Source organism: Mugil cephalus, chromosome 1, assembly GCF_022458985.1.
Source record: "Mugil cephalus isolate CIBA_MC_2020 chromosome 1, CIBA_Mcephalus_1.1, whole genome shotgun sequence".
In the NCBI taxonomy this organism is placed as follows: domain Eukaryota; kingdom Metazoa; phylum Chordata; class Actinopteri; order Mugiliformes; family Mugilidae; genus Mugil; species Mugil cephalus.
The window spans coordinates 12845935-12869887 of record NC_061770.1 but is presented as its reverse complement, the minus strand read 5'-3'; the positions used below and the strand labels follow the sequence as shown (position 1 = coordinate 12869887).

The window sequence follows — 23953 nt, the reverse complement described above, 5'->3', positions numbered from 1 at the left end:
ATGAGCCTTCCTATTTCCTACACCACACAGTCGTTGTAGGTGTAATTCATTCAGAATCAAAACCGAACGAGCAGCCAACCCTAAAAATAAATAAAAATAAAGGAGGTGACGGGGTGCATTGGTTTGTTATTCCTCCCCCTTTTCTTTCCCCGCAGGCCAGGAGCGCATCGGGATCGACTCCAGGTACGAGCAGGAGGGGAAGGTGCAGTTTGTGATTGACGCCGTGTACGCCATGGCCCACGCCCTCCACAACATGCAGAGGGACCTGTGCCCCGACCACCCGGGCGTCTGTCCGCAAATGGAGACAGCGGAGGGGAAGACTCTGCTGAGGTACATACGTAACACCAGCTTCAACGGTGAGTGACGCATCGGGGGAAGTTTTTCTTACAAAAAAAAAAAAAGCTAAATCAATCATGGTTTTACTCAAGCACTTTCGACCACATTTGAAGCTTATACTCACCATAGTAACCAAGCTAAAATTAAATTACCAGCTACTTATCACCACTGCAGCTATGCTCCGTTCTGTTGGCTCATTTAGCAGTGTGAAGCCAATTTTGTCTACCGTGTTTTAAGCTCTGTTTTGGAGATAGAAGATAATATGACATGCTGAAACGGAATAATCTTCATTAACTCACGGATTACTCGACTATACGCGTAATGCGGTAACACGAGAATATCAAGTTTTGTCTGTGTTGTGTGTTAATTAAATGAGTTCACGATTCCATCCATCATCTAATGCCGCTCATCCTGTGGAGGGTGGCGGGTGACTGGAGCCCATTCCAGCTGTCGTAGGGCTAACACGAGGAGACAAACAACCATTCAGCCTCACGCGCGCACCTACGGCCAATTTACAATCCCCAATTAACCTAACAAGCAAGTCTTTGGGCTGCGGGAGGAAGCCGGAGCACCAGGAGGAAGCCCATGAAGCCGAGCCCAGAACAGAAGAATCCCAGCAGGGGTTCGAATGTTCGAATGTGGTGTGAGCGCTGCATTAGTTTGAGACGGAACAGTTTGAGCTTTCTTTTCCAAGAGCTAGAGATGGGGGGGAATCCGTTGCCGCTGTCACATCTGTACAGCAAACATGCAGTTAAAACCAGCGGCGGATTAGCGTAGCTTAGCATGAAGATTAAAAAATGCCACAACAGCATCTGTTTAACAGCACCTCTAAAGCTCACTAATTAATTTACTTTAATCAAAAACTGACATGTAACAATGGCACGTTCCAGTTCTGGGAACTTCCTGAAGTCGACAGTTGTTGCCTGGCAACAATAGGTGGCCTGTGGCCAATGAAGAGTCTGCACATAACCCCATTGTAAAACAGTTATTTATTTATTTTTACACTTAGGTGATTGAAAATATTAAACAAATGAGGCATGGAGTGTTATTAATTAATTCATTTAGAGGCGCTGCAAGGGTTCAGATGGAGGCAAACTAGTTTTTTTTCTCCCGTGTTATGCTAAGCTAATCGTCCCCTGGCTCCGGCCATTTATTTACCGCGCAGACGCCGCAGTGATATCAATCTTCTCGTTTCAACTTGTGGCAACAAAGCAACCAATCATATTTCTGAAAATGCCAAAACTTTGCCTCTCAGTATCTCTGCGGGTAATAGGTCATAAATTCAGTCCGCCTCCTTTTTCTTTATGCCTCGCCTGTGGGCCGGCTACAGAGGAAATTTACATCCGGTTTTATTCATATCCCACAGCATCGCAACATTTTTGGGAGGGGGTGGGGATCAGAGCAATATTTTGAGTAAATAGGATATTTCATGGCTCTGCCTTTACTTGAACCTCTGCATTATTCATGCCTGATTCACAAAGTGGAAGATGCTTAACAATTAATGGCAAACAGCTATTAATGACGACTGCTCCGAACTGCGGCAGAGATGAGAGGGAGGGAGAGGGCCGGATGGGAGATGAGTTTAAAACAAGGGGAACCTTTGTCATCACTAATGTGCCGGCATGTATGTCAGCCAGTGATCATTAGAGGCTCTTCTGAAGTACTCTGTGTCTTGTTCTAGATACGATACGGCTAGCGTTTGGATTATTCGGATTTAGGCGTCAGTTTAAGATCAGCTCATTGTGTGTCTCTTCTTAAGTATTAAAATAACACTCCGCCGCGATGTATTATACGTAGGATTTGGTGGGAACAGTTTCAAGAGAGCACTTTATGTAATTTAAAGGGACGGGCGTATCACAGTATGAATGTTTCACTTCAGTTCAAAGTGTTTTATTATATTTCTTTGTTCTTTCGTTTGGCCTTTTACACACAAAATGCAAACCCGATCGCGAGAACATTTTCCATATCATGTCATCAGTGTCATATGATTAACATAGGCACACTGAGTATTTTCTGACATTAAATACATCCATCGCTCCAACTGCTGGTAGCAGATATCACGTCATGTCATTTCTTTCCTCCCACTGCACTTCTTATTATCTCACATGGCCTAACTTGAGGAATTTGAACAATTATACGTCTAGTGTGCTAATCAGACTAAATTTCCATTTCATTCCATATGACTGTTCAGTCTGAGATCCCGTCGTTAGCTGGTTTTCCACTTGAGCGGGGTTGTTTGTTCAGTAGCGAGTGACTTGTTCCTCCCACCGCTGTCATTTTCAGTCAAAACAGAAGCTGTGGGAGCAGATGCCGGGGACGATTCAACGGTATCAACTGCAATCGGATCATTACGCAGATTTAGGCATTGTTATTTAAGCTTGTTTCTGGCTTTCTTGTTATAATCTTGCTTCCCCCTCCCCTCAAAAAACCCAAACAACATCACTTTGAGTTGCTGGAAGAAATAAGCAGAGATGTGGGCAGGGACCCTAAAGTGACATGTAAAGATGCCAGATGTAAAGAACAATTTACGCACCAGTTTATGTAATTCTGCGTTACCGTCGATCAGTGTGTTCTCCAAGCTCGTATGTTCTTACTGAAAACACACATTTCCATGATATGTAGTTATATAACAGCAAATGTTACTAAAACAGGAGTAAATGGCGTATGTGTTGGGGTTTGTCAACAGTTGCAGATTAGTGTACATTTGGTGCCTTAGTGAGCAGCAGGCTGGCAGCAGGCTGGTGCACAGTGGTGGATCAAGGTTCATTATAATGAAGCAACATATCCAGTGCAATAAAAAAAAATGGCTTTTTGACAGCGGTGGAGGTCTATACCGGGGAGGAATAAAATATATTACGGTGCTGATGGCTGTGGATGTCATAAAGTCAACAGTGGTTTTGTTTTTTCATGGGATTTTCCGGCAGTTAGCATGTAGAGATTACTCGTATAACTGATAACTGATATTTATTTTGTCTATCAAACCTTTTTTTTTTCAGATAAGACGTTTTCAGTTCATTTACTGTTACAGTGCAGAGGGGTAAATCACTTTCCTTTCGCCAGGCGAAGACGTGCGAAAACAAACTTCTGTCACCGAGCTAAAGGCTAAAGAGCTGCCTGCTATTCTCCAGCGCTGTCGCTATGGCAGCAGTGCCAGGTTCCAGGAGGCAAGAAGTCCTGCGATTTTAAGGTGGAACTAAAACAACAGAATATATCGCACTGCATTCTACGACTATCTGAAGGAGACCTTAAGTTAATGCAGTTTGATGCACGGGATTGAGAATCTGCTGTCAAATCCCTGTCACCGCCTGTGCCGATGCAGACATTTCTGGAATTTGTCCCTCCAAAACAACCACATTTACCGCGGAGGGAGGCTCATTTCACCTGAGCCACAAATAAGCCCTCCACCTCCTTCCTGTCTCGCCATTATATTCTCAAACCATTCTGCTGGCGCGTTCTGCCGGTGCTCCATCAAGCATATCTCACTGCCCCTTATTGTATTTAGACTGGAACCGCACACATTACCCTGTGTATGTGCCACTGCTAATGTATGTTTGAGAGCGAAGGAGTGTAAGCCTCCTTTGTTGATCTCTCCACTGTGCCGGAGTCACAGAGCTGAGAGTGAGAGGCATGGAGAAGAGAGAGAGAAAAAAAAAAGGAGAGAATAATGATGCGAGAGAAACACAGCAGTGGATCCCTAGTCCACCCACACTGCTTAGCACAGCACAGCAGTGGTGCACTTTTGTCATGTCTTAGTTCAGAGCCACATGCAAATGCATAAATCTTTCATCATAGACAGTGCTCTCGCAAAGGAGTCTACACAGACCATTTTGTTCCCCTGAAAATATCAGGCAACAGAAAACAGAAATGAAATGCTAATGCTTTTTTCTTTTTTTTAATCCGCACGCGCAGAAACGCCACTTAATTATTTGCTAAAGCTGAGAAGTGCCAAGTGCCCAATCATTCGTGTCACTTCGCTGAATGACTCTGTGTGTTTGCGTCTGCTGTATATTTTTGCTGGGGCGTGGAGCAAGAATGGGAATCCTGTCACAGCTTTCACTCACTGGAGTCAATACCTTGTCAACATCTTTATACACCGTGTCAACAAGTCTGCAGTCTGTCTGGTGGAAGCAGAAGTGACAGGACGACGACTGCCACCCACCAGCTTTAGTTTGGTTTATGGATCGACTGTTTTTCGTTTTTTTTTTTTTGTTTCTTTCCTTCCGCTGCTTCACTTGGATTAATTCTCAACACCCGTCCTGTTGCATTTTCTGCGCTGACACACGAACACCTTTGAATTAGTACCCTGCCTGTGAATGGAAACGTAGATGGGGCGAATCGCTCCAGCGGTGCCGCTTCCAGACTTTTAATGCGGCACGTGCGCGCTCTCGCTTTACATAACAGCGCGTAGTGAGCGATCTGTGGCCCCGCCATCAACATAGAAATGGCCACTTAGACTCTCACACACTGACATTTGTAATGCGTAATGGTGTCACAAAGTTAAAAAGGAAAATTTGGATGCTTGGCCCCCCTCACTCTGTTGTCTGAAATGGGCTGTTTCTCATGCTACCTCTGCCTTTCTTGTTTTACAAGCGACTTTTGGCCTGAAACCTTTGCAGAATGTTCAATGACAAATGTCCTTGGTGAAAACTGGAGGGAGATGAAATTCCCTCCTGGCTGCGAACGAAGGAGAAGTTGCGGTGGCCTCCCGTCCAAAAGCCACAAGCTCTGTTCTAGATACAAAAAACAGCGTGTTCCCAGAGTGTTATTTGGACATATGCTCTTGGTCCATTCTCTCCACTTGTTTTTTTTTTTTTTTTTTTATAGCCAGAGCTATTAAAGCACTTAATTCCCATGCCAAGTGTCATCAGACTCCCCCTGTCCCATTTCAAAAATGGTATCTCCATTCGTGCGTGTGAACCACTGTATGCAGAGCCAAGGTGAACACACTTGTAAAATACGGCAGCTACTCGCTCTCTCCCGCCGTTGTGCGGTGGTAAAAATGACCTAATCAACAATGCAGACCTCATGTATAAAATAAAGTACAAGCGTTTTTTTTTTTTTTTTTTCCATTAATGCCGTTCAACATTCAGCAAAGGAGACCTCACGTTGACTGACACCCGCCTTAGCACGCCGCCCTCCACACACGCTCATCCACTTGCATGCTAGAGACGGACTCAAGAGCTTTCACACAAAAGAATTTATTTTTTATATATATATATATTTCTTCCAGTGCATAATGTTTCAGGTGAGCACCGGCCTCTCTAAGCTAATTAGTGAAATCTTCAGGGCTCCGCTTGAGACAGGCTGCTGCTCGCTGAGAGCAGATGGGGACCGGATGATGCTTTGGCTGACCTGTTTATCCTCCCTCCATCTCCTGTTGTTGACCACTGTGTGATTGAAATGCATTGCTTTTAACCTGTGGAGGCGCGCGCTCATTTCAAACAGCGGCCAATTTCTGATATTAGAGCCAAGCTGAGAGTCCACGCGAACCGGCCGTGTTTTGAATGTGAAAATACCTTCCTCCGGCGGCCGCGCTGCAGCCGTGATGATGCATAGGAAGCAGGAGAGGAAGTGTTATATTGGTCAGTAGGGAGCTTAATGCCCTTCCACCCCTACTGTTTGAGATTTTCATACTGCAGAGGTTCAGGCTCGGAGTGGAAGACGCAGGCTCCTTCTAGTGCACGGGCAAGGGGTTAAAAGTTCCTCTTTAATGCAAGAAGTGCCTCATCCTGTCACACCAGCGTCTGACACTTTTTTTTTTTTCTCCCTGCTGTCCTCTCGCTGCATTTTCTCCTCTTCCTCTGTACAGGCAGTGCCGGCACCTCTGTTGTGTTTAACAAGAACGGCGATGCTCCAGGACGCTATGACCTGTTCCAGTTCCAGATGACCAACTCCTCCACCCCAGAGTACAAGGCGGTAGGACAGTGGGTGGAGAACCTCCAGCTCAGGGTACGACAATTTTAACGACTCTCGTAAAACGATTTCGAACGTCTGGCTGTGTTTAGGTGCGTGTTTTAAGGCCGCGTCTTTCCAAAATCCCTTTTGTGGCGACGGCGCCAACGCCGTGTGCATCTCAATTATGGAGATGTCTCAAGCACAGGCGCGTTCTACTTTCAGTCTAATTGGTGTAATTTTAGCGCACAACTACAATAATAACAGTAATTTGTATTGTTTGCGCAGTTCGTGATGAAAAAAAAGAAAGTGTCACTCTTTTACTTGGCTGTTTAACAGTTCTCAGGTGTCCAACGATGAAACGTGTACACACGCATACATGTTAAAGGCAAACACTTTTCCAACAAGACAAGAAACAGAAGGCGCCATGTAGAACTGAAAAGTGACATCAAATAAAGTCAGATAATTGTGTCATTTGTGAGTGGAGGAGGATAATAGGATTTTGGGTGAACACAAAGAAAACAGCGAGGTGAGCGCTGGCTATTGTTGAATATTGTTATTTTTCTACTGCATCTGTTGGTGGAATGATGGTGGAGAGTGGGAGGAAGAGAGACAGCGCGTTTTTAACCCGAGTGTCAGTCCATATACTGTATGTTCTCTCTGCTGTCAAAGATGTTAATATTAGATGGAAGCTGACATCTAAAATACACACCTTCCATGCTCCTCCTGCAGCTTGTTCCTGAAGGTTTTCCTGTGTGTGGCGGAAGTCTGATCGCATTTTATCAGATGAAATTCAAGGAGAATAATAAATCTTACGAAGGTTCTGCATACGCATAAGGAAAATGGATGGGTTTTAATCTGAAAATAGGAGGAAATGTAATTTATTTGACACTTTTTGACAAAGATTTAACAGATAATACAACCCGAGCGACGGCCGCATGGATTGGGCATTCTTTCATTTCATTGGATCTTTAAATAACTTTAATTCACCTCCAAAAAAAAAAAAAAAAAAAAAAACTGTCATCAGATTTAGGTGCAAAGCTGGAGACAGCGGCTGTTTTTTTTTTTTTTTTAAGTGCAAGGTGTCGGTTTGTAGCCGCTGTAATAGATCTCACTGTCACAACACAAGAATGGGCCCCGGGTGATTCATGTGGACAATAAAGGAACTGATGAGTTTTATTTTATTTCAAGGCCAACATGGTTGGAAATTGCCAGTATGATGGAAGGAAACCTGAGCTGAAATATTTATGTGTCACTGAGATTATCAAAAGGGTAACAAAAAAAAAAAAAAAAAAAAAAACACATGACATTTCCATACAGATGAGTAAACATTTGCATAATGGCTCTCTGGATCACAAGAATTAAACTCAACCAAATGGATTTGATAGCGCAGGTGGAACCACTCCTGCTGCTGGAGATTTGTGCTTCGCTCCATTTTAGTGTGATTACAAACCAAATGCTGTTATAGCACAATTATAGTCCAATGTAAAAGGTATTACTTTGTTCAGTAACACATAAAGAGCCATTTAATTTAAAGGCGTCCCTGGAGTGAGCGTCCGTATACGCTCTGCGATTGTCGATAAGGCTCCCCTTAAAAACTCCAATTAATTGTAAAATTAACCACCAAATGAAAATCCTAATGAAAACTACGGTGGCAGCGCGAGTCCAAGGTGTCAGAAATCTTGCTTCTGGTCTCCATGGCAACAGAGCTGTTGGTCTCATTACTGTTTCCACACTGTGTGTAATCGGGAGGTTTTCCAGAGAGCGCCATTCATTGTCCAAATAACAAATGGCACCTTCATGCCCCCCAGATAAATGGCAGATGATAATCCAGCCAGACAGCACAGAAACAACACATTTGTCATACAGGTTACACACATCACAAACGCTCTGCAGATGTGCGCGCTGCAGAGGTGCGTCTGCAGTCGCTGGCGGTTGCCACATACGGAGGAGGTGACGCTATCACCTGCTGTGATGCTGGACTCACGTTGTATGTGGTGGTATTTGTGAGGATGTGTTTATGTTCGGCAGTGAGTGCGAGCGTCGCTTTATGTGGTGGAACGGGAAAGACAACAAGAAATGTCGTGGCACGTTTCCTGAAATGCAAATATTTGCGATTTTCTGAGCACAGAAATGATTTTTGACATTTTGGGGGGAGACGAGAAGATCCACAGAACTCTGTCTTATCTGTGAGCCTCGGCTACGTGAGGCAAAAAAGTACCGCTGCCTCCAAACCGCACTAACTGGCACATTACATCTGTTTAGACTTAACACAAACCAAAGGACAAATGTGATGATTTCTGATATTCTGAGCCGGCCTGGTTGTTTCTTTCTGTTTCTGGTTTCGATGCGGAGCTATGGAAACAGGGGAGTTTATTTATATATTTATCTAAATACTTTATTCGCAGTCTTTAACTTCACAAAACTGAACCGTCCAACCTAAAAGAAAACAGACGCATCACGCTGGGCCAGGAAGGATCCCCGAATTCTCTCAAATCTCTTCTGTCCGTTAGGCTTGTGCAGACGAAGTTTCATTTTTAATGAAAAGACGTGTGGCGCAGAGAAAAAAAGGGCATTCTGCAAAATGTTAAACATTTCCTTTAAATGGTCCCTGCGGAGTTTTCTCGTAAACACGCTCTGTTTTCATTCAGCGTTGCCCACTGAAGTGCTTTGTGTATCACTGAAGTCTTACCAACCGCTGACATGAATTCCCTTCTCCCTTAAACATTTGAAATATTTTATATCCTGCAGAAAACAGAAATGGTAGTACATCTTAAACTTCTAAGTCAAAGTAGACAATATACTGACATGTTTTCTTTTTTTTTGTTGTTGTTGTTTTGTTTTTTGACACACGCATGTTCACGGGTTGCGTCATGGAGCCTCCCTCAGATCGTTTAAGTTCAGTTCAGGGTTAATAGACTACAGAGGCTTTTGCACAGTTATATGGGAACCAATCACTTTCCTTTACCATCCATGCATGTCACCGTTCAGTGTTTATCCATATTTGCTCATTTCTGTACTATAAACAATCACTGTGCTCCATAAATCAAATAAATAACCTTTCACACGGACTCCAAGCAGATCAGTCTCTGAAGGACTCCTGTCAGGCCCCATCTAGTGTTTTCAATCAGCATTGCGCTAATTTTTCAAACTTTCTCGAGTCCACACGTGAACACGTGGCTGACAGCCACCAGCACGTATAGATGTGGGAGTGATTTGCATTCTTCTTCGTCCCTGTGGCCTTACACATGCGGGACAAAGCAGACGCCCCCAATTAATTCAGGTGACATGGACTATGCAGCTGCAAAACGCCGTGCTGAGATAAAACCGCGGTTCATCCTCTTCACTAATATTCTGTGGGATTGAGAAGGAAATGATTTAATGAAACTGGCCCACGGAGGAAAAAATGCTTTCATACAGTCTCCAATCCACCAGTGACAACAAATGGACTCAATCGTGACCTTCGTTTAAAGCGTTATCCAAAGTGGTGGCTGCTCGTTACCTTGTGAAATTTACAAACTGCGACTATCTGTGTGTATTTAGACTGCGTATAACTCAGCCTGGCACGTCACCATACTCGTTTCAGAACGTGAGTCTGATAACACGCCACCTTAGGGTCCATCATGGTGGCGCGTTTCAGTCGAAGCAGACAAAAAAAATACTTTTAATTTGCTGAAAGCAAAATCAACTCAGGTGAAACGTACAACGATGTCTCTAAATTCTACTGTCCTTCGCCGCACAAAGGACTTGATTGACGCGAATGTTGGAAAACTGTTTGGTTTAACACTCCGTATTAAGTTTAATTGTTGGAGCAAAATCTGTTATTCAAAGATATTTTAATTCCTGCATTGTTTCCACTTATGTTAACCAGCCTGTACCCAGCTAGATAATAGATAGATAATAATACTTCATTGATCCCCACTGGGGAAATTTAAATGCTGTTCTGTTTAACAAAGGTTTCATGCATGTGTGTGTACGTCCTTATGAGCACGCGTGAAACAAACAAAAAAAAAAACAAGATGTGGGGAACGCCGCTCTACTGCACCTGCACAAGTCAGAAACTCCTCAGGGAGGCTTCAAGCCATCAGTTCACTTTGCAGCGCACTACAAAGATAATCACGAAACGACTTCCTGTTTATTGCCAATATCGTGTTACACCATTCCATCTCTAATGGCCGTTATTCCGCACCCGTTGTCTCGAAGCGTCCTTCTAGGTCCTGTCAAGGCAATTAAAACGTCAGGTTACTGCCGTGGAACGTCGGTTTTTCTCTGCTTGTTGGTGTCCCGCTGAGTTAGTTTGGTGGATTTATTTTTGTCTGGTACAGTTGATTGATATTGCTGTGAAACCGAGTTGGTGTGTCTTTAATCTTCCACTGCTTTTAAAGGCACGGATCAGTACACTTTCATAATAAATCAAACGATCAGCTCGGAGTGCTGTGAAAGTTCCTTTTAACAGCCTAACAAAATATGTAAGAGCCCTAGAAAATTCCATTTCTTCACAGCCAGTTTTTTTTTTCCTTTTTTTTTTTTTGAGGCTTACTTTTAGGTTGAAACTATAGTGTGAGCTTGAATCATAAAACACCTCAGGGCTGTTTAGGTTAGGATTTTCACTTGGCACGCGTGTATGCTGCACTTTTCATTTTCGTGACAAGATCCTAAATAGAAATAAGCTTGACGAAGTCTAACAGAAGCCGTTTGCCATCCCAAATCCCATTCTCCTTCCCTCTCATCACGTATTTCATACCCCACTGACTCCTGTATTAAAACATTATGTCTTTTGCATTTCACATTTCTTTCTTTTTATTTCGCTGAACAAAGGTAGGCTCTGTTGCCATGGTGATTTCAATTACTTTCAAATATTAGAAAATGCAATCCCTCGCAGAAATTGAGAGACGTTTCACTGTATTAGGCTCGTAATTTTGCCAAAGTTTATTCCACTGTTTTGAACGATAGTCGTCGTCGTGGCTCGTGACGGCCACCTTGTATTAACAAGCTGCTGGAGGAATCCTTACGTCGGAACGGTGTATCGGTATTATCTTAACACAAAGTCTGCACCTTTTCTGTCTGGCTTATCTCACCGTTGCTCTCTGTGCTGTGTCACATCTCTCCCAGCTGGAGGAGCTTCAGTGGCCAGATGGGGAGCAGGAGGTGCCTATCTCCGTGTGCAGTCTGCCCTGCAAAACTGGAGAGAGGAAGAAGAAAGTAAAGGGCATGCCGTGCTGCTGGCACTGCGAGCTCTGCGATGGCTACCAGTACCAGTACGACGAGACTTCCTGCCGACTGTGCGCCTACAACATGAGGCCCAACTCCAACAGAACCGCCTGCCAGCCCATCCCCATCATCAAGCTGGAGTGGCACTCCCCCTGGGCCATCATCCCCGTCTTCCTGGCCATGCTCGGCATCATCGCCACCATCTTCGTCATGGCGACGTTCGTGCGCTACAACGACACGCCGATCGTGCGGGCGTCGGGCCGGGAGCTGAGCTACGTGCTGCTGACCGGCATCTTCCTGTGCTACATCATCACCTTCCTCATGATCGCCAAGCCCGACGTGGGCGTGTGCGCGTTCCGGAGGATCTTCCTGGGCCTGGGCATGTGCATCAGCTACGCGGCGCTGCTCACCAAGACCAACCGCATCTACCGCATCTTCGAGCAGGGGAAGCAGACGGTCACGGCGCCCCGCTTCATCAGCCCCACCTCCCAGATCGCCATCACCTCCAGCCTGATCTGCGTGCAGCTGCTGGGGGTGCTGGTTTGGTTCGCCGTCGACCCGCCCAACACCATCATCGACTACGACGAGCAGAAAACCACGAACCCCAAGCTGGCCCGCGGCATGCTGAAGTGCGACATCACAGACCTGCAGATAATCTGCTCGCTGGGCTACAGCATCCTGCTAATGGTGACCTGCACCATCTACGCCATCAAGACGAGGGACGTGCCGGAAGACTTCAACGAGGCCAAGCCCATTGGCTTCACCATGTACACCACTTGCATCGTCTGGCTGGCCTTCATCCCGATTTTCTTTGGCACGGCCCAGTCGGCGGAGAAGGTGAGTCATTCCTTTGTCTTCTGCCTTCTCTCTCTGTCTCTGTCGCCAGCTCTCTCTTTGTCTGTCTCTCTCGCTCCTCTCACAGATTTCCCTTTCTTTCCTTCGGCCCCGCTTTTATCTTGTCCAAACACATGCGCACATGCATATTTGTGGAACAACAAACGGCGCGTAGAAGGAGCGCACATTTAGCGGCCGCATAAGTTATGGATTTGTTTCCTTTTGAGTTCTTATTTACATGGCTCAGACTTGCCGGGAAGCCCACACTAGGACCGCGGCAGACGGAAATAGGCATGTGAAGGCGGAGGAAGGGTTGATGTTAAGCACCAGAATCCCAAAATGCCCGAGGACTGATACAGAATGGGGGCGCCGGCAGCTCCAGATGCCATTATCATAGCTCTCACGCTTGGGGCTCAACACATACTATTAGGCCCTGTTCTGGAGACTGGAGACAAGAGGTTTGAGGAGGTGGAGGAAGAGGATGATAAGGACCTGGGGAGGAAGAAACGGAGGGAGGAATGAGAGGAGGGTAAATAGAAGTTTGATTCAACACATTCCGTCTCTTGACAGCCGCGCTCTACTCAACAAAGCATTTGACACTGTGTGCGACTGGAGTTGATTGAGAATATGACATCCTGACCTCCTGTGCTAGTCATTGCTTATCTGGCCGGCGCCGGGTAGAATACAGATGCATTCACACGGTGGACTCTCGTTGTGCTTGGCAGGTCCGTGCGTGCAAGATGGAGCAAGGGGGGAATTTTTTCCACTGACAGAATATCAATGCTGACAGGAAAGTGTTACTCCAAACCTTTTGAGAGGCACACCGTTCAATATCCTTCCTGCTAAGCTACCGCGTGAGATGGATCAGAAGCTGATTTTCCTCATCTCAATTTGCTGCTGATTTCATAGATGAATTACACCCTCAGCAGCGATTAGGAGTTCATTATGTTACTTGCGGCGACCGGTGAAGCAGTAATGTGTTTATCTTTCCCCCCTTTATGCAGTTAACTCCTTCTTAACACCGACGCCTGCCTTTCACACACCTCCAGTTCACACCGCAGCATCTCGGGCGTAATGGCCTTTGCGGGTGCTTTTCTGCTCGCTCCCCAGCCGGTGAGAAGTGCCTTAGCATGTCTTAGTAAAATCCTTTTTCGCAAAAAGCTGCAGAGGAGTCACGGTGAAGTGAAGCGATCTTATCCATCACTTCAGCCTACTTAACGCCGAGGTTCTCAACATGCACAGGGACGTAGCGCGGACCCTCGCATCGGTTTCTGCTTAGCCGGTATTTACACCGCTCCTAAGGTGGACTCATAATTACTGCTACACAAAAACTAGCGTAATCAGGGGACAGATTAGATTGATGATGTGCGCACATTTGTCTGCGCGAAGGACCTGCATGTAAATTATCTCTTGGATGCTAAGTGCGTTTGACTGCATCTTCTCTTTGTGTGTAGCTTGCCGTGTTTTGTTTTTATGTGTGGATGTGACTGAGCACCCACTCAGATGTGAGTAATCTCTCTCTCACCTGGTTGTCCAATACCCAGTGATTTATAACACTGAGATGACGCAAAGCCAGCTGCCACAGCCGCCCCCCCTTCCCCTCCCAACAACCACCACCACCAGAAGTGCGTATATGTACTGAGTGGCATTTCCTTAAATTCAACACCGTTTGTGGCCTTTTCTTTTTCCACACCTGTGACTCCCTCTGGTTTGCTCATTCGAAATCACATCGAGGGAAGCCATGCGACAACGACAACAAAAGATCACAGAGCATCTCTCTGCCTCGGGTTGCACCTGCATGTGCTCAGTCACCTACTCAGCATGTTCAAGCTAATAAATGTGAGCGTCACCGGCATCCGGAGTCAGCCGCCCTCACTTCAGGGGATCAGCTGAATTCTGACTCAGACCCTGGGCCTACGTGTCGACATTTAGACAGGCTCTAATCCACACAACAAAAATGACATCTATTTACGACCTTTAATGCTGATAAAGCAACAGCAAAATATATTTAATGGACGATGTCAATCAAAATGTCCTCCAGTTCAGAGGATTCAGAAGCGTTCTGGTGAAACGAGATGCAGTGATGCTTAAAAGAGAATTCCTTGTCATGGAAGCTTACATACCTCAGTACATGTCAGGGAACCACTTAGGCCCTTGTAAGATGTCTGCTGTATACGTAAACTTCTAGGAAGACAGATTGTTCTGACAGGCGTCATTAGCTCCAGTTCTGGCAACAAAAAAAAAAACTTTTTCTCTCCAGCTTCCAGCAGGTAAAACCAGGGGAACTTCTTATCCTCCCGTCTCCGTTCAAACAGCTGCTCTTGACTGAGCTGGGCTTGACACTTGCCGTGGAGACGTGCAGCCTTTTTGAAAAATAATATGTGAAATGCACTTGTTTTATGCATGAATCCTTGAGCAGACTGTACCAGAGGCAGACTGCAGGCGAAATGCTAAAACTGGTCAAGTGTAACGGAGAGAAAGAAATGCCGTGGTTTAGATTTCTAGCCTCGGCCCGTATTTATTTATGAAAAGGGAGGCGGCGCTGGTTTTGTAGTAGCACCGTCCTGGATTTACCTTGTTTTTCTTTGCTTGGAGTTAAAGTTTTATACGAGGGTAAAAACTGAAATGCAGAAAACTAGAAGCATGTGCAATAAATATGATCACACCAATATATAACTTTTATACCTGACTTTAAGTTGTTGTTATTTTGCCTCTTCCCTTACTTAAAAAATAAAAGAATATACAAAATAAAACAGGGACTCGTCTTCATATTGCATTCCACTGTACGCGTAGAACAGTGGATCAGACGCAGTAGTATGATGCAATAAGTATACCATGAAAATCTGTTATAAATATAATAAATGAGAAATAAAGAGATTTAGATTAGGTGGGTTCAAATTTAGCTGTTATAATTCAGTTCAAATGGCCCTTTGTAACATTAAGCAGCTGCGTTCTCACTGAGTAACCCGGCCAAAGCCGTGCGTTATCTGATGGTAAAGTGGACGGCTTGATTGCCGTCAAAGTCGCGGCCTCTGAAAGAATCACCACTGATCACCAGCGCGCTCCCTCCGTTGCCAAGGAAAGTCAGATTGTGAGACATCGTGGAGGATTTGGAGGAGTCCCTGCAGAGGCAGAATGTGTTCTCTGCACAGCGGCACAAAGTCAGTCACAAAAATGACTCAGTTTTTGTCAAAATAGTGTCTTTTAATAGGCTTATTTTCTTTTTTCATCACGTTCCAAAAAACCCTCTCTCCTTTCACAAGCTGTCTCTGCCTGAAAGCCGTCTCCCGGTGACTCTCAACCGGTTAGGACGCCTCCTAAATATCGACCAAGTCTGAAGTAATTGGATGAATTAAGACACGTTGTAAAACAATTTTAAAACCTATTTTCCAACTCGTCATGGAAGCTGGCTCATTAAGATTATTTAATACCTGCTCTCTGACAAAGACCCCTGTTAAACGCCGCATTTAGACGAATCCAGCCGAAGGAACGTGGAACAGTGACTTCCTCGCGTTGCTTTGGCTGTTATTTTGCACCACTCTAGCGCGGGCACAGTGCGCAATATGTGTCACAACCTCTTTATCTGCCAGTCCTAAAGCCCAGAAGTGGAGACCTCCTGTGCAGAGAGTCAGAATGGAGAGAAGGCCATTCACACAGAAAGCACCGTCTCCAATGTGGAATAGGGCTTTGCAGCACAAAGCAGTACAGAGTTATTCATAACGTGAGCTGGGCTTTGAAAGTAGGCCACCCAAAACAACAAGAGACATCCAGGTAGTTGAGAGGAGACTGCAAATCCCCTGGATTCATTATAGAAGGCATTCTCCAACGGGGCAGAGAGCATCCTAATTGTCACTTACTGAATCAAGTCCTTATCGCTGTGTGCATTTATAGTGCTCAACCATACCCAACTAAATTGCCTTTGCAGTAAGTATATCCCTGGTGGGTATAATTACGAGAATTACCCTCGGCAGCTTTTTTGTCTAAATAGGAGGCGCACGGTTGTTGTGGCTGAATGTTGGCATTTGCCTTGTCAATGAGATTCAGCAGCAACCGTTTGATTCCTGATGAGGACGTTAATAAATCATTACCACGGCTATAAATAGAGAGTTGCTAAGCAGTCGTGAAAATGACTTCATGTATTTATTTATGTTAAAGCAACAGAAATTAATTATGAATGTTCTGTGACAAGCTAAACGTTCGAACGGTGGGTGAGAAGGGGCGGCGAATTTGGGTCAAGCTCAGAGAGAGGCACAATGAAGCAACAAAAAAAAAATAAAAAACCTTCCCTGTGATTGGAGACGGTGAGAAAACGGATTTGTTTTGGTGTGTTTGTGCGCACGCGTGGATGTATGGGGGGAGGAGGGGGGGGGGGAGTCGAAGCCCTCGTGCCGACACATGCTTTTGCGTGCGAGAGTGTGTGTTTGTGTACAGTGTTGAGAACAAGCGAGCGTCTGATGCTCATTGTGAGCCCGCTCCTGAGTCAACTCCCCTGCTCGGTCAATAAATCAGTTGTGATGGGGTCGGCATTGCCGAGTGCGAGGTATCAGAATCTCATTAAAAGCTTATTCCCGCCGTTTGTTTAGCCGCTTGCGCCAAACTCTGAAGCGTCGCCATGGTTACCGGACAGGTTACCGAGTGCCAAACGCTAAAAAAAAAAAAAAAAAAACCAGCGCAGGGTGGAGATTGGCTGGTGATTATGTTTGATGCCGTCTTCGCGGCGCTTTGACTGGCTGCCCCAAAATCTAATCACGAGCGCTTCGGATTCCCAGCTCAGACGCAGCATTCCCCCCGTCTTAGCCGAGCAGAGTGCACTGACAGCATTGTGATATTCATACTGTTATTAATGCATGGTGTACCAGCCAGATCGCTGCCTCCGATGCAGCTCCGCAGAGAAACCGCAGGAGCAGCTGAGTGTATTGGCATGTTGATGATATCAGGCAGCCGACTGCCTCTTACAGATTAGAGGACAAAGGCACGACCAGCATGAAAATGCGCGTTGTGTAAAATAAATCGCTGTTGCCCGTGTTTACCAAGACAGATTGCACGCGATTGCCGACATTTCTCCCTCTCACTTGTTTTCGGAGAGTGTTTCGCTTCCCTGCAGATACACCGTGGCGGAAAATGTGTTCACGATTGTATCCTCTTCCCTGTCTGCATTGCCGCCGATTGACTGAGAGGCTGCATGTAAGTGACATCTGATGCTTTTGAGTGCAGTAGATTAGCGAGGAGGCTTTGCTGATCGGCACTCGAGGCGCTAATGTCCACTCCTGAGGAGAGATATTCTCCTCCAAGACTCTTAAATGAAACGAGGGGCTCTTGCGTGTCAGCTGATACACTGGCTTCGCCTCCTCTTAGTAAAATAACTATACTTTAATGAAGTTTAAAATCCTTAATCCTTGAGTGATCTGAGCTGCGTGAGCTCACAGTCTGGCGGCGTGAAAGGTGTTGGCCGACCTCTGAAAAGGAACGCGGTGAAGTGAAGCATGCGTACCTGTGAGCTGTTAAAGTCGTATGAATATCAGCCTTGTGAATGGTCCTAGCAGGTCACAGCAGCAGTGACGTGGTTAGAGCTGTTCACAGGCTGCGCTCTGCCGCGTGCGGCGCTGCACAAAATTAAATGCAGACCTGCTGTTTACTGCAGATGCAGTGTTCTTAGTCCATGCTTAGCCTTTTATTGCACTCGAGAGGACTTGAAAATTAAAATGAGCCCACTAGAGGAGACGTCAGCGGGGGAAGAAGTAGCTACTCGAGCGGTGAAACAAAACATCGGACACAGGGGAAAGGTGACTGCAACGTGTCGGAGGCCCTCATCTCTCCCTCGTCTGACAGTGTGGTCAATCGATCTAGTCGAGAGTGAAGAGGCCGTGTGAGGACACTTTGATAAAGTCAGTCGCCTACTGTCATTACTACACTTGAGCCCACTTTGACTTGAGTGAACAGCTCCAGGTCAGGCTGGAACAAATGCTGCTGGATTATGTTACTGAACACATGACTGCTCCTTAGCAAATGTGAAAGTCCACCTGTTAATATTTAACAGTGTCATTAGGTTATCAAAACAAGAATTTTATTCAAATTCTGAATACACACACAGTATACTGGATATATCAGCGCAAAACACAGACACATAACTCTGATGGTGCAAGCCCCCTTTTTTTATACCATATTGCCAGACTGAAAACGGGACAATGATGTTTTTTTTTTCTTTCTTTTTCTGCTGGATGCTCAGATTTTGTTATCGGGCGATAGTTATTATTAGGTTTCGCCTCATCACCGTGCTCAACAGTGTGACTGTTCCCTAATTGGCCACAGATGTTTAGCCATCATTGCTTTCATGTTTCTAATTTTTTCTTCATAAGGGTTTAAATGCTAGTCATAACATCTTTATCTGCCTCACAGAGGAGCCAAATCAAACGTGTCACACAAACACACACACACACACAAAGGTGTCAGCTATTCTTATAATGCACGTTGCTATTATGGTCCTTAATTAATACACTTTTACCTGCCTGTGCTTCCTTCCAGCTGTACATTCAGACAACCACCCTGACCATCTCCATGAACCTCAGTGCCTCAGTAGCACTGGGCATGCTCTACATGCCCAAGGTGTACATCATTATCTTCCACCCTGAGCTCAACGTACAGAAGAGGAAGCGTAGCTTCAAGGCTGTGGTCACGGCTGCCACAATGTCATCACGTTTGTCCCAGAAGCCCAGCGAGAGGCCCAACGGAGAGGCCAAGACTGAGCTGTGTGAGAACCCTGCTGCTGACCCCATGAGTAAGTAGCCCAGCGTAAGGATGGTTAAGCCTCAGAGCCACATGTGTACACGTGAACTTGAGCCGAGGCTGATGGTTTACATGCGTTAACCTTACACGTCATATAAACCCGGTTACACTTACATATTTGTAACATTTATAGGCAGCAACCAACACTTAAGAAATGTTTTATAATAGAATTGTTTCCAGCTATGCAGACAATGCTGCATTTTTATTGATGTAAAACACTTATGAGTAATTGTAACAACACCTTTACTTTTAGAGACCTGAAGAATTGACTTTGACGGAGCACACCCACGTTTACTTACAAACTGCTGGAGGTTTATTTGTCGGCGGCTTTTAAATCCTAAATTGGGTGATCGCCGCGCTACGAAATGTGTGTTCACCGAGTACACAGTTTATATTTTCAACGCAGTAAAAATTCAGAAAAAGAGGTCCATTCATCACACATTGAATATTTCGGATGTGACGGGAACACAGTAGATAAGCGGTTAGACCGAGCTGATGGAGATGAATTTCATGTGAAAGATAATGACTTTATACAGATGTTAGGAAATGATAAAGAGCGCAAAGAAGACCGAGGACTTGATATGCGTGTAATAGATGTACACTTTCCCAAGATACACGGATGAAACGTCTTCTTATTCTTCCCTGGGTCGTTCTCATATTTCCTTTCTTGTCCTCGATAGTCCCATCGCACCGCTTTAATTGGGTGGCGACATGGTTAAAACCATGTATAATGTCCCATAGAAAGGACTCAGTTATCTCGTACGCGGGCAAATGGTTGGACCTTTAGTCCGAGCGCATGGCAGCGAGCATGAGACAAGATTGGGAACTTGCTCTGCGAGGAGATTTGAAGAAGCGGGGCTTTGTGGCTGGGAATTGAAGGAGATTATCTGTCTCTGTTGCTGTGTGTTACTCATACCAGCCTTCATCTGAAACAGTAAGCATGATCCTGTTAGCAAAGATAATTCTGGGCATTAGCGCGTGAGTGGGGAAGCCTCCACGCGCTCACAGCTAGGTGATATAGTTTTGTTTTGGTTGAGAAACACAGATACTAGAAAGAATTTTATGGAGGAAAAAACAAACTACAAAGGCTGGATCTTCAGACCAGCGTTGCCGCTGAAGCTCGTCGCTCCTTCCCATTTGTCGGGATGAAGACAGAGAAGATTGACGGCTCATGCAAATCACACATCACAGCTTCCATAGGCCTCCTCTCCCACAACGCTTCTAATCACACGGAGCGATCACGGCACCCGCAGGTGCACCAGCCCCGCAACCGCTCTTTGAATTATGTCTGAGATGACAGATTTTCCTGGGAATTTCTCCAGCACCCAACAGTTGTCACGCTCATCTGTCATGAGCCGAACGAGCTCGTGTACGCGTGTGTTCGTGCGACTGTTGGTGTGCGGTGCGTTTTTTCGGCAGGCTTGCTGGTGCGAGGTTGCACATGTACGAGCTGACGCGGCCGCGTCCGTGGACGGGGGGGGGGGGGGCGCATCGCTGCCGAGTCACACGTGTGGCTCATCGAGTAAATGCACACTCTGCATAGAGGGTAAAACCTCAACATCTGCTGCAGCAGCACATCCCATCGCCCCCAAGCGGGGCCTGCGGGCTATGGATGGCCCTCCCGAAATGTGCGCCGTGTCATCTGTTCTGTGTGTCTCTCACCTTCTGTCTCCCCTTCGTGAATGTCTTCTCGCCTCATCTCCCCCTCCCCGAACATTCACTCCTCCTCTTGCCCTTCTTTTTTAGCAACAGTGGAAGTGACATTTATTAATGGCAAATTTATGTGCATGACCGCTCTGAAACCTGAACTGTGCTTCGACCATCCCAGGAGACTGTCCGTCAATTCTCGTAACCATCAGAGCGCCAAATACCTCCCTTTCAGGCCCCATCGGCCCCGTGCGAGATGACTCGGAGTGATTTATAGAATTAGGAGCGTTCGCGATTCTGCACATTTACGTCGGTGTTGATGGGGTGTAATATCTTCATGATTATGCCTCTCAGACACAAGGATTTAACCTGTAAATCAAACATGCAGAAATGATCCCGTGTCCCGTCGTCCCCCAACAGGCACGTGTGTGTACCCCTTAATGCTTCTCGGATTGAATTTATTTCATTAACGTGGAAAGAAAACGCAGCCTGGCAGATACCAGGAGAAAAGTTGTGGGATGAGATAAGATAATAAGCTTTGAATATTAGATGAAGGTGGACGCCTCAGTCCCAGAGCAGTAAACACACACACACAGACACGGGAAACTTCTTCTTTCAAAATGGCAGATTTTCCTGAAGACTGTTTATGGTTAGCAGCAAGAATCTCTTTACTAATGTTTTATTCATTACACTCGCTGACCAAGACTACAAAATGCAGCTGTAAAGAAATGGTGCGACTTTAATTGCATAGCCCATGGGAGCTGGTCGCCATAGCAACATTAAAGCAGGAATGAGCATTTATAGCAATGTCTGTGATTAGGAAAATGTACATCAGCCTCCTCCACGGCGCAGGCAGGACGGCCTGCGTGCAGATCCCCGCGCTCACATTTCTTTATTCCAGCCTCAGCCGCCGCGATATCGCACCCTAATTAAATTTCGCCCTAATCCAGAGGCTACTCATAACTCTAGATTTTATTCCTGTCATAAAACAGCCATTCCAAGAAGCCAAGCCAGAATGACCTCGCTTTCCAAAAACGAAAAAAAACCATCTTTCTGCGTGAAGGTTTGAATCTCAGACTGGTTTCTCATAACGAGAGAGATGCAGCAGGACACGCGAACACAAGCGGCACTCGTCCACATTCTGACATGTTTCCATGGCAATCCAGACTGGGATCGCGTTGCATGCCCTAGCATTTGTTCGGTGCCCACTTCTGTGGTTGTTTGTGTTTTTTATCACTAGTTAACATCTGAAAATAGAAACTAAGGCTTTACACGGGGGCACTGGGAGTTGAAATGATACGCGGGGCCAGAAAATATTGCCGCTGATTGCACACAGCTGGTGATAAGAATGCACGCCGCAGCGGGATGAGTTTACCAAAGCGGGCGATGTCTGTTTACCTCTGCAAGATGCTTTCTCTTGTTGCATTTTTAGCAAAGTAAATCGTAATCTTTGTGCATATATACTCTGTTCTCAGGTCAAGCAACCAAGAAAACATATGTGAGTTACAACAACCTCAGGATCTGATCTGCTTGGAAATGAATGCTGTTTGTCCTTTATCTGTGATTGAAAAAGGGAGGGGAGCTGTAGAGGATCAGAGAAAGACAGACAGAGACAGGAGAGAGAGCGCAAGCATCCCAGCACCACCTGCAGTACCTATGCACTCCAGGACTGTGGATGGCATCCAACCTTCATCCAGACATGATGCATGAGTCCTGACAGTGACTAGCACAGCTTTAGGCTAGAGTGGCTGGGTCGGCCTCCACAACCAAACAGTAGGTTTTAAACTCGTGTGGTGGTGGCCCCCTTCTCTTCTCTCTCTGACAGAGAACAACTTGCCTGCTAAAAGGGGTCACTGTGAATGAGGACAAACGCTAAAAAGGACAGTGGATCTGCTTTCAAGATATTTTCTTTTGAAATGTCATTAAAGCCATATTCTCCTGGGGTTCCCATTATCTGACTTTATGTTTTGTATCGTTTCAAAGTGATTTTCTTCTGTGCCTCTTTTTTCTTGAAGTCGATTTAATTACCTTGAACAGCAAGCTCTGCCACATACAGTATTTTGTTTTAATGAAATCAACTCAAATCAGTCCCAGATGATTGTTATGTTAAGAGTGATGGGCATTGTAAGTATATTTTTTTTGTAAATATTTGAGAGTATTTTTCATGTTTGGAGTACAAAAGTAGATATCCAGTCTTTGTTTAATTGGATTTGGATGGTAATGAAAAGCACCACAAAGTGTTCACTTTGCATGTGCCAATGTATGTTTGTTCTATTTGATGTAAACTAAAAAAAAAAAAAAGAAAAAAAAGAGAAATAAATTATGAAAATAATGAGCTTCAGCATCCTTTTGCAGTTTGTTTTCTTTACCAGAACTTCACTGAATGACAGAATATGGCTTTAATCTGTTGTCGGATTGACCTCCCCTGTATCTCCAAGCATGTTTGTTTTATATAGTTTCGTACTGGGTATGTTATGCCTAATTATGGTGTGGGAAACAGTAATATCAGAGCAGTCATGCAAGTATGTTGTGATGTCTGTCAAATTATGAACATGTAATAAAATCATTTTGTTATCTTTTATACAATCGAACCGGACAGCTTATCATAGTTATTTCTGTGCATGTGCGTTTGTATGAGTGAACATGTCCGTAAGCGGCGGAGAGTGCACATGTACCAATAAGTACAATTAATCCCAGCGTTCTTCATGGGTGCCTGAAAGCTGATGGGACTGTTATGTGTTCGTTTACCGTCTCGCCCCCTGACAGGGCGTATTAGCAAGCTCACTGAGCAGCGCTGTCATGCAGAGGAGATGAGACCCCATGAGAGGAGAGGATGTCCACTAGCTGACTCCTCTACTCGCCCCTTTGCTCTTTCTGTCTCCTCCGTTGTTTCTCTCCCTCTCTTGCCGCTGCTGCTCCTTCCAAGTCTCACCACCAATCCCTTACATGAATAATAGAACATGTCAGAACAATTTGTCCTGCTGATGACCGAGCCTTTACGAGCTAACCGCTTTTTATTCCTGTGCGTGCCTACGAGCATAATGTTACTATTTTCAATATTGATTATCATATAAAAACATGAATAAGCCACGCATGAGAGACTTCTGTTTCTTCAGCCGGTAAGCATCTCCCTCTAGGCTGTTACGCAGACAAATGATATATGACCAAGTGATGCCGGATTCCTCTTTTATGTGTATGTGAGTGTAAGAGAGAGAGGGAGGCAATGATATCCTCACCCGCGCAGGTTTTC

General features: G+C 45.3%; 1 protein-coding gene across 2 annotated transcripts in view; it reads left to right on the top strand.

The window, feature by feature from the left end:
* Positions 1–23294, top strand: part of LOC125018835 (metabotropic glutamate receptor 7-like) — a 60825-nt gene extending 37531 nt beyond the window's left edge. Inside the window, exons 6-10 of one of the 2 annotated variants that reach the window (XM_047603226.1) lie at positions 156–356; positions 6146–6285; positions 11341–12276; positions 18796–19048; positions 22277–23294. In XM_047603226.1, coding sequence (XP_047459182.1) covers positions 156–356; positions 6146–6285; positions 11341–12276; positions 18796–19048; positions 22277–22413 — 1667 coding nt within the window. In that variant the 3' untranslated portion in view covers positions 22414–23294. Of the gene's footprint in view, positions 1–155; positions 357–6145; positions 6286–11340; positions 12277–18795; positions 19049–22178 lie in introns of both variants that reach the window. The other variant, XM_047603234.1, reaches the window with a different exon arrangement.
* The last annotated feature ends 659 nt before the right edge of the window (positions 23295–23953 follow it).